Source organism: Stegostoma tigrinum, chromosome 4, assembly GCF_030684315.1.
Source record: "Stegostoma tigrinum isolate sSteTig4 chromosome 4, sSteTig4.hap1, whole genome shotgun sequence".
In the NCBI taxonomy this organism is placed as follows: Eukaryota; Metazoa; Chordata; class Chondrichthyes; order Orectolobiformes; family Stegostomatidae; genus Stegostoma; species Stegostoma tigrinum.
In genome coordinates, this window is record NC_081357.1 from 30,098,286 (window position 1) to 30,116,336 (window position 18,051).

At 39.3% G+C, this 18,051-nt stretch overlaps 1 protein-coding gene across 5 annotated transcripts in view; it reads right to left on the minus strand.

Moving 5' to 3' along the window:
- The window catches only part of LOC125452223 (protein lin-28 homolog B-like), a 258,127-nt gene that overhangs the window by 191,827 nt on the left and 48,249 nt on the right, over positions 1–18,051 (minus strand). For 2 of the 5 annotated variants that reach the window (XM_048530383.2, XM_059645259.1), the window contains one exon: positions 12,074–12,255. In XM_048530383.2, the coding sequence (XP_048386340.1) occupies positions 12,074–12,151 (78 nt within the window). In that variant the 5' untranslated portion in view covers positions 12,152–12,255. Of the gene's footprint in view, positions 1–12,073; positions 12,256–12,498; positions 12,662–13,010; positions 13,122–14,104; positions 14,185–18,051 lie in introns of those variants that run through there. The other 3 variants (XM_048530380.2, XM_048530382.2, XM_048530381.2) reach the window with 3 other exon arrangements.

Sequence of the window (18,051 nt, forward strand, 5' to 3'; positions counted from 1 at the left end):
TTTTGAGATAAGGATTCATTTCAATTTGAACAATAACACAAGGTTATTTACCTTTGAAGTTTGCTTTATAATTTGGTATCACATGCTATCTGTGCAGAATCGCTTTCTTTGTCCAGGCTAGGTCCAGGGTGAATTATGGTAATTGAATCTTCGAGGTGAGTTTCCTTTTTTATTGTTATTCGTTCATGGGAATGGGGGCATTGCTGGCCCATTCCTAATTACGCAGAGGGCAGTTAAGAGTCTAACACATTGCTGTAGGTCTGGAATCACATATAGGCCAGACCAGGTAGGATGGCAGTTTACTTCACAGATGTGTTTTTCCGACAATTGACAACAGATTCATGGTCATCATTAGACTTCTAATTGCAGAATTTTTAAATAGAATTCAAATTCCACCATCTGCCACATCAGGACTTGAACCCAGGTTCCCAGAACAATACCTGGGTCTCTGAATTAACAGTCCAGCGATAATACTACAAAGCCATCACCTCCCCATAGTGCTTTTACAGTGCTACATTAATTTGTAGGCATATCTGCTCTGTATCATAATGGCATCCAAGAGCATCAACATTCTGCTGTCACAACACATCACCCAGCCTTTCCATCTTCATAATTAATTTTTACTAATTTATATTTGAGAAATGCTCCGACTCCAATAAGATTTATTACTGCTCATAAATTTTACTATTTCTGATATAAACTTATAATTACCAGTTAATTTTCTGGGATTTAAAAGATAAAAGGTACTCACCAACTATAAATTTACCTGTTGAGAAACAATTTAATTTGTAAAATCTTTCAACCCGTACATTTTTATCCCGAAAGCAGCTACAATTTCAAGGGAGGTGAGATAGTTTTCTTTTTAGAAGGAACTGGATTGTACAAACCAGAGGCATACTAACCTTAATTCCACACTGAGCTATTGGGGAAAAGCATCATTTTGAGCAATACAAAGTTATAAGTCTTCAATTCCCAATGTGACTTAGGGGCTAAAAATCCTCTCTGAACCGCCAGAGAAAGAAAATGAATGCTTGTATTCCAACTTATTTACAGGTACAGTGACCCTTTATTTATTGACTATTCAGGTTTATTGATGAACTTTCTGTGTAAAATGACATTTTTTCTGCCAAGGTAGCTTTGTGGGCATTCTCCAAGAAGATTTCAAAGTTTCTTTTTTGTCTTACACACTTTCCCCGTCTCGATGTCTCCTAACACTGATGTCACTCTGGTCTGGGTGCTTCTTTAAGTAACCTATTCATGTTCATCCCAAGTTCCTTCTAAAGATATTGTCTTTTATATTTCTCATTTACTTGAATGCTATCCACCATTGAGAGGTGAGTGTGGAGTGGTGATAATGTCATGAGACTAATAATCCAGAGTCCCAGACTAATATGCTGCTGACATGGTTTCAAATTCCCCAACAAAACTGGTGGTGAAATTTAAATTCAATAAAAATCTTGAATTAAAACCTAGTCTGATGATGACCATGTGACTATTGTCAATTACCATAAATATTCATCTGGCTCGTTTTCGTCTTTTAGGGAAGGAAGTCTGCCATTCTTATCTGATCTGGCCTGTAGTATGACTCCAGATGCACAATGTGGTGAGCTCTTGATTGCCCTCAGACCCCTTCATAGCAAGTCACTCAGTGCAAAGGTATTAAGTATTGTTAAACCAGCCATTCCCACTCTCCATTAATGCATAAAAAAATTATACTGAAATCAAGTTGTGGGTCTGATTCTTTTCCATAAAAACAAAGTTACAGAACTCCTGCTTTCTCTCAATCCATCTTTTTCCTTCAATCTTGCCATTACCTAATTGCTTCATTCCATATCATTTAGTTTCCCTTTATTCTTAGCTTTGATGTAATGTTTTGCATTATGGGCCAAAGACCTTCACTTCAGCTTCTTAATTAAGAAAATCATTTTCCATTAACTGGATTCATTGTTCCAGAATAACACTTAAATTACTAATTACAATATATAGATTGCTACTGGTAATGAAAATAATCTGATGCAGCCTTTAATTTACACAATTGTAAGGCACCCTGTGAATCACCAAGCTGATTTGTGGAGGATAATAAAATGTGAGGCTGGATGAACACAGCAGGCCAAGCAGCATCTCAGGTGCTCCTGAGATGCTGCTTGGCCTGCTGTGTTCATCCAGCCTCACATTTTATTATCTTGGAATCTCCAGCATCTGCAGTTCCCATTATCTCTGATTTGTGGAGGAGCTGTGTGTGTCAGTGATACCAACAGGATCTCCTTTCAGCAAAGTTAGGGGGAGGTTCCAGCTAAAGCGTGACCCTAAAAGTACCCAACAACAGAACAGATGAAAGAAAATTGTGCACTTCAAGGAGCACAAAGGTGGATAAAAGCTGCAGCAACAAAGTTCTTTGAATAATAAGCAAAATCTAATAACCAACCTATCAAGATCATGCAGAAAATGATGTCTCCAAAGTTCTCAGGTTAAACAAAGTCACGCACAGGCTTCTACAAGGTTGCAAGTACCACGTCCAATGGTGATTGAGAAGCGTTATGAACCTTGGCATCTCTATTCCAGAATCCATGCAGAAGTGACAAATGCAATTTGATCACTTGACCCCAGTGTGGAGGCAGAGGTAGATTTGGATCTGAGTATCCAAGCATCATCTGGATCAGAGTAGTTCTCTTCAGGACAAACATGAAGTGTTCAGAAATATGTTCAAAACTGACCTCCTCAGTCATTCAAAAACCCAAAACACAAATTATCATCCTTGAGTAGATGTCATCCTGAATTGAGTGCAGGTGACAATGACAAGCACCATCCAAGAACAATGCACAAAGTTTCATCTTATTGATTATTATTTATGTAAGGAATGAACAGTTTCACATTAAAAAAATCCTTTTGAGATCAATATATTGGGCAATAAAAGGAGTGTAAGTATTTAATCATGAATCTATTTACTCAAAGTATCCCAATTATTACAGAAAATGTGGAGGATGGTGTGCATAAAGAAGGGCCTTAAAGCAATTGTCTCAATTACTTGGCAAACTTATGGAAAAAGATGGACAGATCTCCGATGACATATATCACTTGCCTTAAAATAAATTGTTGTGGAGATGGAAGACTACAACTAAAGCATCTACGAAGTTATTTAGATTCTGGAAAGGTTCCAGAAGATTGAAAAACTGCAAATGTAATATCCCTCTATGAGAAAGGAGGGAATCAGCACTAAATGATACAGAACCAAAATAAAACAAAGCTGAGAATCTGGAATAAAAACCAGAAGATATCGAACAAACTCAAAAGCTGACAAGAGTCATCAACCTGAAATGTTAATTTTGTTTCTAGGTAAGAAGGAAACTGTAGACCAGCTGGTCTAACATCCAATATTGGGAAAGTTGTGGGATCCATTATAAAAAGAAGTAGTAGCAGGATATTTGGAAAGTCATATTCAATCTGGCAGAGCCAAGGTCTGCAATGGTTCAGGGTCGTGGCTCACTACCATTTTCTCAAGGCCAAATAGGAATCTAACAATAATTCTGCCCTAGCCAGAAACATCCACATTCTATGAATAAATATTTTGAAAATAATGTTTTTATGAAAGTAAAATTGAGTTTGAAAAAATTATGCATTATTCATGGATATAATGAACAGGGTGGATAAAAGGAACTGGTAAATGTAATAAATCCAAAAGGCATTCAATACATAAATGATCACTACGCAAGATCGAAAAGTTGTGACGTTTTGATAACATATTAACGTGGATTGAGGTCAAGCTATCTGATAGGAAACGGATTTTCAGATTGGTAGGTAAACTGTAATGAATGTGGTCCCACAGAAATCAATGCTGGTGCCTTAACAAATTGGGGATGATTTTCTTGGAACAAAGACTGAGATGAGTTTTCAACCAAGTGTATAATATTATGACTGGTTTGGATGAGGAAGACAAGGAAAAACTATTCCCACAATTTAGCAGTACAACAAATAGATAATAGAGATTTAAAGTTTTGGGCAAGAACTATTTGGCCAATTTGAGGAAAATTTTGTTAAATGAGCAGCTATGACCAGAAACACTCTGCCCACATGGGTGGTGCAAGTGGAAACAACTCAGCATTTCAAAAGGACATTTGACAGGCACCCTGCAGAACTATGGGGAAGCAGGATTAATTGGTTCATTCAGTGGAGAACTGCTTTGACCTTGATGGGCTGAATAGTCTTTGCTGGTGACAGAAATGACTCCATGGCATCTATTTCCATAATATATCAATGACTTTATTGAAGGGATTGAGTATATTCCTTCAAGGTTGCTGAAAATACACAGATATGTCTGAAGACAAGTTGTGAAGAGGATGCAGAGTTTGCACAGGCATGTAAATAACCTAAGAGAGTGGGCAAAATTTTGGTGTATGTAATACAATATGGGAAAGAGAGAAAATATCCACTTTGAGGTGTGACATAGAAACGTAAAATATTAATTCAATATAATTAGACTACAGATTGTGCTACAGCACAATCTGTGTATCCTCCTGTACAAAGCATGATATGTTACTGTGCAGGTATAGCAAGAAATACTGGCCTTCATTGCAAGGGTCTAGAATTTAATCATGGGAAAATGTTGCTGAGGTTGAGACCATTCCACAATGTATTATGCAAAATTTTGTTACAGTGAATGTATTTATAATGAAGGCAGTTCAGAGAAGGCTCACTCAGTTGATTACTGGGATGCAAAGGTTACAACAAGTGCAAAGTTTCACTAGATTAGGCTTAAACACATTTGCATTGAGAAGAATTAGAGGTAATCTTATTGAAACATAAGATTGTGAGAGAGTTTGACAAGTTCAATCTCTTCAATATGTATTGGACATAAATGCCATGGAGTCATTTCTGTCACAGAAGAAGGCTATTCATCCCATCAAGACCAATGCAGTTCTCCATCGAATTATCCAGTTAATCCTACTTCCCCATAAACCTGCAGAGTGCCCAGCATATATGGCCTATACCTGTTGGCATGTCTTGTTTAATTAACATTCCCTTTACCTCCCAAAACAAATGTAGATTGAAATTCCCTTGCAAAACTTGACTATTTTCACCTCCATCCTGTAGGAAATCTTATTAATTTTATTTTCCATCATATCTGTTTTTTTTAAAATAATTCTTGTTAATTTCTTTGCATTGATATAGTGGCATACCACTCATTTGTTATGGATCTCCTGTTAAAACTTCATTGAATCACCAGTTTCACCCACAAATCAAAAACATAAATTGACTTTTTGATCACCTTGGGAATTACAACCAAGACCAACTGTGGTCTCCTCATCTATACTCCATACATCGAAATTACAACACAAAAATAAGTTCTGCAGCCCAGTCCATCCATTTCAGTGTTTATTGTCCACTTGAACAGCACTCCTATTACATGTGCTACCTCTGTGTCCTTCCAGAGGTAGTTACTGGTTAAATTACCAGGAAAACAGTCAAAGCACAGTACCATTAGCAAGCTACCTCAGCATAGACCTGTTGTATGCAGGTGAGCTTCTCACTGAGTTAGTGGTGAAACATTATTAATAACATCTCCACATTTTGTACTCAATCTTCTTGGTGCATTTCTCATTAAAATAAACACAATTTAGTAATGTAAAACTTCAAGAGGAAGCCAGATTTGGGGCAGCTAACAGTCAAACTTGAAGCAGTCATTGATATTCTATGCTAACAACAAACAATCTCCAGAACCCAACTTATAATCTTGCGCTCAAAGGCAAATCAACCAGAACCATAATAAAAAGTTATCCTTCATTATAAAATGCTCTCTAGGAGCTGACCATTTTATACCTAATACATTAAGCACATTCTTGTGAATGCCCCACTTATAACACAACACAGAAAATCAACAATTAGCTTCATTACACTTAAAATAAGAATGTTAGAGAGCCTCTTAAATAAATCTTTCATTAATTTTTTAAAATGATGAGCCTTATAGAAAATAGTTTGTTATTTGCTAGCACAATAGTAAACTAGAATTTTGGACCTTTTGACAAGTATAGAAATGTCTAAATCATTGGCTACAAGGTTTACATCAAGATATTATTCTTTATATTGCCTGTCAATTACCTTTTAAGGGTCAATTTTAACAATATACAAAGTGCTCAGGTGATCTGGTTTGAGATACAACAGTTTACTGTCTTTAAAAGTTCCTCATAATTAAGGAGGAAATATTGAGTAAAATGCATTTAAAAACAACCAATTCCTACGCATAACAGCCAGGTACTAATGTTGCGAAAGAGAGTCACACTTGTACTTAAAAGATATTCAAATGATTTACTCAACAAATTCAGGATTTTGATCGTGAAAATGTTCCATATTGTCTGAACTTAAATGGATCTTTTTCTCAAGAATGTGACTACCTGTGAACAAGGGCACTTAAAATAATGAATAACATCAAGGCAAAGGACCATGAACAAAGAAAGGATTGAAGACATGCTGCAGAGCCTGTGTTACCAGGACACAATTAGCATATGCAAATAATCAATGAAACTAGACCTTTGACAAAAAGTAGAACAAATATTTAAATCGTTTTATGACAGGAACAGCTCCAAATGTCTTATCAGCATGGGAGCATTATCCATTTTATCTCATCAAAGGGGACTGACAGTTTAGTTGGATGCTCCGTGGGAAGCCAAATGCCCAGATCTTCAAAGAATGATAGTGTCAAACAGATCTGATCCAGGATCAGTTAAACTTACATTCTTAAAAAAAGGCATTCCCCAAATATTTGCAGTTTTAAGGAAAACCAAGGTAGCTTTTCAAGAGCCTTATATAAAATTTAGATAAAATTTCCCATATTAAAATTTTAAAGAGTAGCAAAGCATGTTATCACACTAAAATTAAGTTTCCTTCTAATATTCACAGCATCTTCCCCATCTAGTTTCATGTGCAACAAATCAAAGCTTCATTTGTTAAAACCCCAGAAGAAGCTTTAACTGAACAGGATCCATTACCACATAATATTTACAGGCAAAAAAAAATGTTCTCACATTAGAGAATAACATAAATGTCTGTCTTCAATAATAAGGAGAAATAAGGAACAATTCTAAGCAAAACAACGACAAGAAATGCGAACTTGATTCAAATGTGGGAGGTATGAAGGTACTAAACATTCTTTCCTTAGCAATGTTACACGTTTTGACAATGACTCAAAACACTATTTCTAAAGCCATTAGATTGTTCATACAAGATATTCAAAACCAAGCACTGTAATCTGGCCAAGTCACATTATTTAAAGCTCTCAAATATAAACATTTAATTTAAATTACACAGTCTCTACATTTGTATTTCAGGTATACTCCTCTTTGTCTTCTGCCCACCATATTTAATTCCATTATTTATGGCTTTAAAATAACACATTAAAGACCATATGGTGGCACTTTTTTTGCAATCATATTACTTCTTAAGAATTGAAATGCTTGAAATATTACAACTAAGGAACAAAAAAATCTGCAGTATACTAAAATAGAAACAACCTGATATACCTTACCCCAACAGGAATGTTTAATTTTCTACAAAATACTGCATTCAATAAAAAAAAACCTATAACAGATTTTGAGATGGCTAAACAAATGATAAGCTGAATAATTACAGATGCTTGCTAATTTACACATATTCAAGCAGCTGACTGCTGATCAAATAACAGCTATCAAAATGTCATTGCAAAATACGACATTTTATGTGCTGATGAAGTCAAATCTACAAATTAAATTGTGATTTACAGTTTCCTGTAGTTTATCTTATGAAAACCAGTGGTTTTAAAGCAATACAGAAGGACCAATGTTCTCCATAAAAAAATCAATAGATTGGAAATGCTGATTATTGCCACTGACCCATATGTATATTTTTACAGTACATTCAACCATCTTGATGGTACGTATCACCTCATTTGAAATCAACATGTCAGGATTACATTCTGGCTGCAGTATTTTTCTTGTGTTTTCTGCTGACCTATACAAGTAGAAATGCACACTCAGCATTGAAATCCATTTTCAACTGTCTATTTCTTAGCAGATTTTATAGAAAACAAACAGGCAAATTAAGAAATGTTTTTGTTCAGGATATTTTAAAACCATTAATCAATGTTTTATTTTGACACTTTGAAATGTGAAGTCCATTCTTCTAATCAATAAAATTCACTTCAGACATTCTAGGTAAATAACGATCGTGCACAATGCAGTTTCCACTTTTTGGAAGTAAAAGCAGTTTTGGTCTGTTTCAAAATTTAGAATAGCCACATGGGAGGTTTAAACAGTATAGTCAAATTTAGTAGTCACAAGTTGCAACAGTGAAAAATAGTCTTTGTAAGCAATGTACAAAATGGTGGTAACCAGTGGTACTTTTATTGGTCTCTATATTCTTTGTTTTTGGGCAAATGATTGGCTTTAGGTTGGATTAAATGGGTCATTCATCCCTGATTGTCTATACTATTTAACTAAGATAACCACAAGTTTCAAATCAAATGTGAATTAAATTCAAAGCATCAAATTCAGTTCAGATCTCTCTTCTGCCATACTGCATCACAAAAGATTCAACAATTCATGTTGTGAATATGCTGTTCTTGGTCTGATAATGTTTTTAAACATTGTCAATCAGGACAAATCTCTAAATAAACTTTTACTAGTTAATGCAAGTCAATTTTATATTTTGGCAGCACAAATCCCACTTTTCTCATCTAAAAAACACAAAACAGGTGTTTACACAATCAGATTGCATAAATAATGATGAACAATAAAAAAAGCATCCTTTATTTATTCCTCTTATGCATTCCTAGGTTTTTAAAGGCTAAATTTTCAGTATTTGCACTGAATGTCATTCTGTAATTCACTGTAGAATTGTTGGAAAAATCTGATTTCTATTTTTAGAAACTTTTTTTATGGGCTTGTGCTGGATTAGTTGACCTCAACTGGGATAATGCTGGAAGTACCCTATGTGACCTCTGGGTTGGAAGGTAGTGGTGAGAAAATTATCTAATTTTTATCACTATCTAATAACTCCTGTTCTGTTCTTTTCTGGGAGGATAGGCGAGGAGATGGTTAGGATGTCTTCCATTATTGGATAGTCTACAATAGTTATCTTGGCGAGATATCAGAGGGGTCTTTGCATTACTGAATCCTTATGACACCAAGAGGTCAATACCTTCAGGAGCTGAGCAAAAGGGAGGGGTAAGAAGAAAAATTGCAAAGTGGATTAGCAAGAGAAAAAGTAGATATCTGGAATGGATTTTTCCATTATTATAATTTAAACAAATCTTTTGTTTGTATCCTTAATAATAACATATATAGAAATGACATGTATGATATGCTGTTTTGTAACCAATCATACTTCTTGCTTTTATTTTATGTTGTGGTAACTTTTCAATGTGGAATTGAAATGTTGAAAATTAAATTTCAAACACTTTTTTAATTTAAAAGACACATCAGCAAGTTATAACTACGCCACATATTTTTCTAATTGAGTGTTCCTTGGAAGTTTACTTCTGTAGGTTTCATTTATAGCTGAGCAGACTTATTCAATGGATATCAAAACCTCAATAATTCTTTCTGCTATAGCACCAATCACTAAAACATTTTAAACTTTTATTGTGGGGAAAAAAATGTCAAATATCCCTACATGCTTTAAAAGACAGCTACGACCAAAATTAAAAGTTTTCAAAAATATCTGAAAATTCTTGAACAAGAGCAGGACAAGTGTACAAAGCTGGCAGCTCAAAAAAATTACATCTGCACAATGAAATTCAAAATGAATATAAGCAAAAGAAAATTTACATGGATTACTTAAAACTAATTTGTATTTGCAACCACAGTAATGAGGCATAAACCAAAATGAAAAAAAGATTTTCAGTAGCCTTACTTACAGCATAATAAATAATGTATTTTTTTTGCTCTCACTTTCCTTTCTAAACATAACGCACACAGGTTATAAAACAATTTGTATTTTAATGTATAGTTTTGTCTGACAGGTGACTTTGAATTCAACACGCTATTCCTGTCCCCTTGTTTATAGGACAACTTACTGAGAAACTCGATAGATTTTATTTATTTCACCAATTTTAAGGCATTCAAAATGAAGTCTAACTACAGCTAATTTCCTGCTGTAGATTCAGAACAGTTGCCCAAATGGATGTTAAGAATGAGGAATTATTTAAGTGAGTTCTTTTTTATTTTAAATGCCATTGTTCCTCTGAAACTTAAGAGGCATTAACAGTTCACAACTCAAAAACGCAACTAGATCTTAAAACTGCCATTCAGGCACTATAAAGTGGAATAAATAAATATGGACTGACAGAAGACTTACAAGTAACAATTACCACAGAATTGATTAAAAACAATGAAATGTTAATTTTTGTTTTATAAAGCATCAGCACAAAAATTGCTGGTGATTGTCGTAGATGGTCTTAATAAGGTTGTAACATGCATATATCATGGTGTTAATTAAAAATGTTACCCATCTCATGGAATAAACATAAGTATGTAATTTACAGGACACTCTCGTTAAATGGACCTTATTTAATGTGCTAAACGCATTTAACAATTTTCATGTAAAGTCCATTGGAATACATGGCGAGGGAAACGCAAAGCATGAGCAACATAACCAGGGGGAAAAAGCGTAACAGAGTAGAATCCAAAGCTACTTTCACGTTTATAATAATGATTAAAATTATTGTCTATAATTACATTCCTGAAAAAGCAATTTGCTGCCTTATAAACTATGAGCTCTCAAATCAAACGCGTTGAAACTATTCCAGTAGACACAAAACACACGCTTTGCTTGGGGCAGAACCGAAAAGATTTTTTTTTAAATAAATGCTCGTTTGACGCGATTCAACTACGGAGGAAATATTACTCGATGTAAAAGAAGTCTTAATCGAGACCCGAATTCGCGTATATGAGTGGCGGCAGTGGGGATCGCTCAGTAGCACGAGGGTGCCACTGCCTCACCATGAAACCTTTTCCCTCTGTTGTTGCCTTGTCGCTGTGTTTCTCTATAAAGCGGTCTTACGAGGTCGTAAACCCCTGCTTAACGACCCAAGAAAGGTTTAGAGAGAAACAGAGAGAGATAGAAGAGAGGGAGGAGAATGGGGGAGGGGGTGAAATTCGAACTTGCGAATACAGCCAAATGCATGAAAAGGGCAAGCGTGGACAGGGACGGCTAGAAAAGCAGGGTTAGAGTTTGATTCCCCGCGTCGTCGTCCCCATAATGATAGGTCACATCTTTGGGTCGCTTTTCTGCCGATTATGACTGGCAGATGACGGTAAAGTCTATCTAATTTCACAGATGTTTCTTTCCCTGTATCCAATTGTAAATATTAACAAAAAGCAAGCGGATACCTCGCACACTTCACATGGTGTTGCACTGATCAATAATCCTTTAATAAACTCTACTTTTCTAGAAATCTTCAGAGGCGAATGAATCCTCACAGGAAAGCAAGATTTCTCTCTTACTTTCCAAGACTTGTGTCGTTAAATCGACACCAGGGTTGTGTTTTAAGAGGCTGCACGTTGCAACATAGGCGCCCCCTCAATTGTTCCCCGTACAAAACCTGCAACAGGCTGAACCTAGCATTTCCGGGTTCCACCTCTGACCTTGACAAGCAGATCTCTAGTTTGATATTTGCACCGGCGGAGTACGACCAAATGGTCAAAGGCGCGCGTTTTCCCTTCAACTTTGTTCCTTTCTCAGAAATGCCGTTTCAAACGACCCATCGCATACAGTCGGCGCGCAGGGAAGGGGCGGTTTTGGACAAGAGTATCCTGCCATTCATTCGCGAAACGTTCCCAATGTTACGCTTTCAGAGTCACCCCTCGAGACTGGCGAAAGCCCTGATCGTAACAGGAATGAGTGCAGAGATTTTTCAAAAAAGCCACAAATATTTGCGGCTCATGCTGGACTCAATCCAGCTCCTCGATGCGAGTGTATTGGCAGCTATTTTGCAGGGGAACTTTATTTTTCTCTCTCTCTACAAACAACCCGTGACGACTCCACACACTCCACCGCACCCACAAAAAAAATTATGAATGAAACAGGCGGAATTATGCAAACTTACTTGGTGTACGAAAACATCCACTGGTGTTTCCAAGGGGGTGCCATCTCGCGAAGTCATAGAGATAAATCCGAAGCCCATTCTAACGTTGAACCATTTACAGTGGCCTGCTCCCTGCCGAATTGGAGATTCTTCCTTCTCAGTCCGTTTTCCTTTCTCGTCTCCACCACCTTTACCCGCCCCTCCTGGACAATTGCAACACACACAGAGACACAAACACGGGAGAGAGGGGGAAAATAAGATTTCAATATATTTGATGTAAAAAAGGGGGAATCGTGAACAAAGTACATTTTTTACAAATAAACACGCTTCTGGAGGGTGATAGGGAAAAACACTTCGCATCGCTTTGGCCATGATATCGATTGAAACCCATGCTCCTTTACTCCATGTTTGAGGCAGCAAATTAAGATGAGCAAACCGTACGTAACTGGAATGCGCCTGGTTTAAAACGGATCCCATCTCCCGAACTAACACACAAGCCCAGCTTCTCTTCCTCCCCTCTTCTCACGAATCGTGATCAACATTCAACAGCGTCGATCGCGACAGAGAGGGGGGCAAAGGTGGAAAAAGAAATGGTCCACTCAAGTAAGCTTCATGTAATACTGAAGAGAACTAAGGTCGCATCCAACGTGCTATAACTGTACTCCAATCAAACTTAAGGGGCAGGTGTAGTGTTGCCTTCCACACACGAACGGGGCTGGGGGAGGTGAAGAGAAAAAAAACTGTGCTAAATCGGACACAAACAGTCCACACAATAGCCCTCAGCAAGCTTTTGAAGTGGTGAATAAATGGGGGCGGGTACAGACATTTTGGGAGATCTACAATAGCTTCGCAAAAGCCCGGTCTGCGATCTCTATAAACAATATACAAATAGAAAGGGCCTTTTCGAAAAAATATTATATATTTTATATCGAAAAAAAGAGAGGGAAAAGAAAGTAACCTTCGGCCATGTTGTCACACAGGCCCCTGTGTCCAAAACCGCCCGGTGAGAACTTTTTCCTCGCAGTGGGTAATCTTCTGCATCAATCTAGCGTCATAGGATTCAGGGATGAAAAATGTAGCAATCGCCAATGCCCGCATGGTCTAACATTCACCACCACCAGCCCCCACCCCCGTCCCTTCCCTTCCCTTCCTGGCCTAGCACACACGTGACTCGTCAATTACATGCCTTCTTGCTGCTAATTACACATCGCAGGCTCTCCACAGGCGGAGCAGCAACCTCTGCTCGAAACTGGCACCGCAGGCAGCGAGCATTATGATGGCACACCAACACCATCCAATCCCCATCCCACCCTCCAACCACCCCCCCCCCACCAACAAAACACCAAACCCTCCGGATTCTTCGATCTGGCTAATTGTCCGACATGTTTGATGGGTCGGTCAGCTCCGTAGCGTTAAAGCTACAGTCTCCCCACCGCCCCCACCCCACATCTCTCTCTCTCTCTCTCTACCCCCACGTTCAAGGAAACGTCAACGCACGCAACCTATACAAAACTGATCGGCTCTCGTGATAAACACACCATATCTGGTAATGCCGGGTCACAATCCCTTCAAGGGATAGCGACAGCAAGCACTCGCCGCCAATAACCCTTGCACTGCTGGTTAGAACCCGACCCACGGTCTCCACCACCCACGGTCCAGTTCCTGATCATCGGCGAAGGAAATGCATAGGTTAACCACAGGGAGGGAAGGTTTAAACATTGTACAAAGACAAAAGGCGGCCCTTCAATGCCGTCTACCTAGTTTTACTTAATCACGTTCAGATGGAGACATTGGCATTAAAAACATAAATCAATAGGTTTTCACCAAGTGAATAGTTTGACTGCCCCTCCCCCCCGAAAAGGTGATATCGTTTGAATTTGATATATCATTTTCAAATGGTCTCCGTTTGAACTATAAAACGGTTCATCAAACACGCGAGCCGGACATTATGCCTTCATTTCAGAAGCAGGATGCCACGAACCGACGAGGCAAAAAGAGAAAGCAGCGCCTTTTTCAAGCATTTTAACCCTGTTGCCTTTAGGGCATATGTACCTGGGAACGGCAAAGTTTGGAAACAAAAATACATAATCGACACCAAAGATGATTACTGTTCTGCCACATGCGACTTTCCCTCACTTTTTTTGTTTGAAAGGAAATTCCCCTCCGAAAAGGGTTCAAAGGTCAAGCATTTGCTTCACTGCCTCTGTTGTGATTCTGAAATACCTTTACATTGGGAACTTGCTGGGGACGTGCAAAGCGCACTTGGGGAGGGGGGGGTGGGGAAGGGGCGAAAGCGTGCTGATAAAACCTGGGATTTTTGGTATCAGATCGCGCTGCCCATGCATTGTCTATTACCATGCGTTTTTGCTCCAAAAAAACTGGCCTGACGTGTCGGCGCCAACTTGTCTGACCAATTGTAAGGGGCAGTTTGCACTTAACTGATTTGTTTGCCGCTGTACCATCAACGTCCTTTAAAAAAAGTCACTATTTGTTTTCGCACAAGATACACTTCTGTTCCCCCCAAACTGCGCTGGTCAAGCGTTAGCTGGTGCTGTGGATGTTTTACATATACAAAAATGGGTCTGAGGAGGGAGGATAGGGAGAGAGAATAACTAACGCATTAAAGTAGAAGCTCTCAATCCTGAAATTCCTTTGAAGTCTTCAACCATAAATTTCCTATAGGTTATTTTAACAGAGCGTGAGCTGAGGCCCAATTCCTAACCGGTCTAAGAGGGTTGCGTTTGTTGGCTTCTCCGAGGCCGAGCTGCTCTGTACCAGAGAAAAACATCGAATCTCAACAACGCTTGCTCCGATCGTTTCTACGTGTTTTACCAATAATCGTTTATTTCACTGATATTAGTGTCGTTCGAAATCACAGGCATCCAACAGAAGCCTAAACTCCCACTGTTAGCTGACTTCTTCAGAATTGTGAGTGCACCCATTTTGATCCAAGAAATGAACAGTAAAGGGAAGGCATCTGTTGATTTTCGGGAGTCCGGTAAATTCTGAATGGGTGGGGAGGGTGCTGTGGTCTGCTTTATTCATTTAACTCGTTTGCTAACAAAGTGAACTGCTTCGAACTGTGACACGCAAGCTCAGGACTCTTCCAAATTCCTGAAATATCTCCGTGAACACAACCAGCGTCCAGTCTTTTCACTTCTCCCGCCCCCAAACCCATTTTTTAAAAAGTTCTGACATTTTTTTCGTTTGCTTTCCAAAACGTACGCATGAGCCTCAATACCGAAATATGGATCAAGAAAGTCAAAAGACCATAAACACCTCTGAGCATTCCCACTTTGTCTTTTCATATTTGATGCTCCCTCACTCCGATTCACAGAAGTGGCTGTTGCAGGCGATTAAGAGAATTAAGATCGGGGCAGCTGGCGTGGTCACTGGTGTCAGATGTTATCGAGTCATTCATTTCCCGAGAGAGGACCTTTCAAGTTATTGTAAAGGTATAACTGATCAGCTCGCATTCCAAACACAGGTCGCTCAGAAAGAATCAGCTAAGTTGTTTTTTTCTAAACTAAGAACGCGATTTTTTGTTTTTTTTTTAAAAAACGCTTAATAAAATAGTAAAAAAGAAACCGGACTGAATTTAATTCTGGTTGCCAGTAAACATTGGTATTCAGTCCAAATAGGTTTTCTGTGTGTCCGCATTACCCCATTTTCAAGCACTGGTGAGTTTCTGGTGGAGGGTAAATTCGATTCACGCCAAGCCATTCACAACCTTACACTGCGGAACTTGCACTGCATTTTTTTCAAAGGGACTGTGAGAGTGGGCTGCATTTAGGGGTTCGACGCAATTTTGTCCTCTCTCCCTGTCGCACTTAATATTATGGCGAATTTATAATTCCGAAATCCAATTCAGCAGATTCGATTTGGGGTTTGTCACGCAAAGGGAAGCTACTCAACCAACCCCTCTTCGGCTTTGCATGTTTATTTCCTATTCAACAACGTGGGTTTGCCAGCACCGACGTATAAAGTAACAAGTTCCATTTAGAAAACAGTTCCTGTTTCCAGGTTGCCCTCAGTCCGTTTTACTGCTAATTGAAGTGCGTTGACTGAGGAGGCACAGGCCCGCACATACAAACAGCGTGGAGATAATGACCAGATCATCTGTCTCACTGCTTTTGGTCCAGGAAAGAATATTGAGACACTGAAAGCGGGGAAGCAACCTGCTCTTGTCCGAAGTATCGGCACCGTGAGGGGAGACAGCGCCTCGAATTCTTCCCTCGCGGAGAGAAAGGCTTGTCTGCCAATGTAGCACTCCCTCAGCAATGCACTGCGGGACTCGGGCCAGCCGAGGGAGGCTGGGATGAAACAAACCCAATGATTCACCGGTGAGTGAACCAAGTCAGACCCCCACCCAAATGTGAGGAACTTCTGCACAATTTGTTAAAGTGCTAACATCGGAAACTTTTAATGCCCCTACTTTACCGTGGCGCTTAAATTATTGATCTTTTCCGAAATCGGGAAGAATAATCGTTCCATTTTTGTCAGTAGAATAGCTGCCAATATCCAATCTCTACTCTGCCTTGCACGCATTTCGTTAGGATTGCTACATTTCGGCTTAGGTGAGTGCTTCGAAGAGACATATATAAACAAGCATAGGTAAATTTTAAAAGAGCTTTGTTGATCGAAATACACGCGTGTTGGGGATTGTTTCAAAAGGTCCATTGCTACGATGTAAGAAAAATTCATTCCGAAATTAACTCAAGCAGGAATGAATGAAAATGAAATCGCAAAGCGGCGCTGCTTCAGCGGTGGAAAGGAACAAATGATTCGGAGATTTTAATCCCGCTGAGGACCAGCTCAGTGCTTGACATGGAAGCTAGATGTTGTTTTCTTCCACAACACCACCCCCTCTGAAAATGATCAGAACTGTGACGGACAGTGAGTTTCCTTCAGCCTGACCCTCCCCTTGTTCCACATATGTGTCTGAAACAGAGAGAGAGAGGGAGTGTATCAGCTGTTCCAGCAAACTCCCCCTGCTCCTTTGAAATCCTCGTTGTAAACTTCCCGCTGCGCCGAGGGGCATTACCTGGGATGGGCGGGACCTGGGCGTTAGGAAATGAAAATAGACATAGAGGATGCCAGAAGAACATAGCAAGCCACGCAGCATCGGGGGAAAGGAGCAGTCAACGTTTCAGGTATTACCCTTCTTTAGGACTTGGGGAACTTTCGCGGACTGTATGGGCCGCCGTTAGGGAACTAGAAAGTTTGACCCAGGGATTCAGAGGTAACAGTGTGCAGCTGGAGGAACACAGCAACCCGGCAGCAGGAGAAAAAGAAAATTCCCACCCGAAACGTCAACTTTCCTGCTCTTCTTATGCTGCCTGGATTTCTGTATTCCTCCAGCTCCACACTGTGTTGACCCTGGGACTGTAACCTTTCGAAAAAGTGATAACCACACAAACACACTTACGAGGAAGGGTTATTGGACCCGAAACGTTAACTCTGATTTTTTCTTCACAGGTGCTGCCAGGCCTGCTGATCTTTTCAGTGACTTCTGATTTTGTTCCTGATTTACATCCGCAGTTCTTTCGGCTTTATTTAATACGTGGGAACTCTTCAAAGACCTGCTAGTCAGTGTTCAGGCCCCGCACATACCAATAACCACCACAACCTGCTGATTTTCATATTTGCCTCCCACAACCCCAGACTAAAGACGAAACATTCTCAATGGTACTTCCCCCTCCCCACCTTGCTTTGGTACGGTCCACCCCCTTAACCTGCAGTGGGCGACTGGGGGAAATGGAGAGAGAAAGAGAGCCCTGACAGTACGGTGGCGGGGACATTGACTGCAATTCCATAGCAAACCTGAAAGAAACATACTCGTACTGCACCTTTCTAACACCTCCCCATATCTGGCCGGTCTCCAGGTTACTGAATATCCAGGTATATGCGGTGGACATGGCAGGGAAAACGAACACAGAGTTGTACAGAGATAACGCGAACTGCGGATGCTGGAGAATCCGAGATAACAAAGTGTGTGT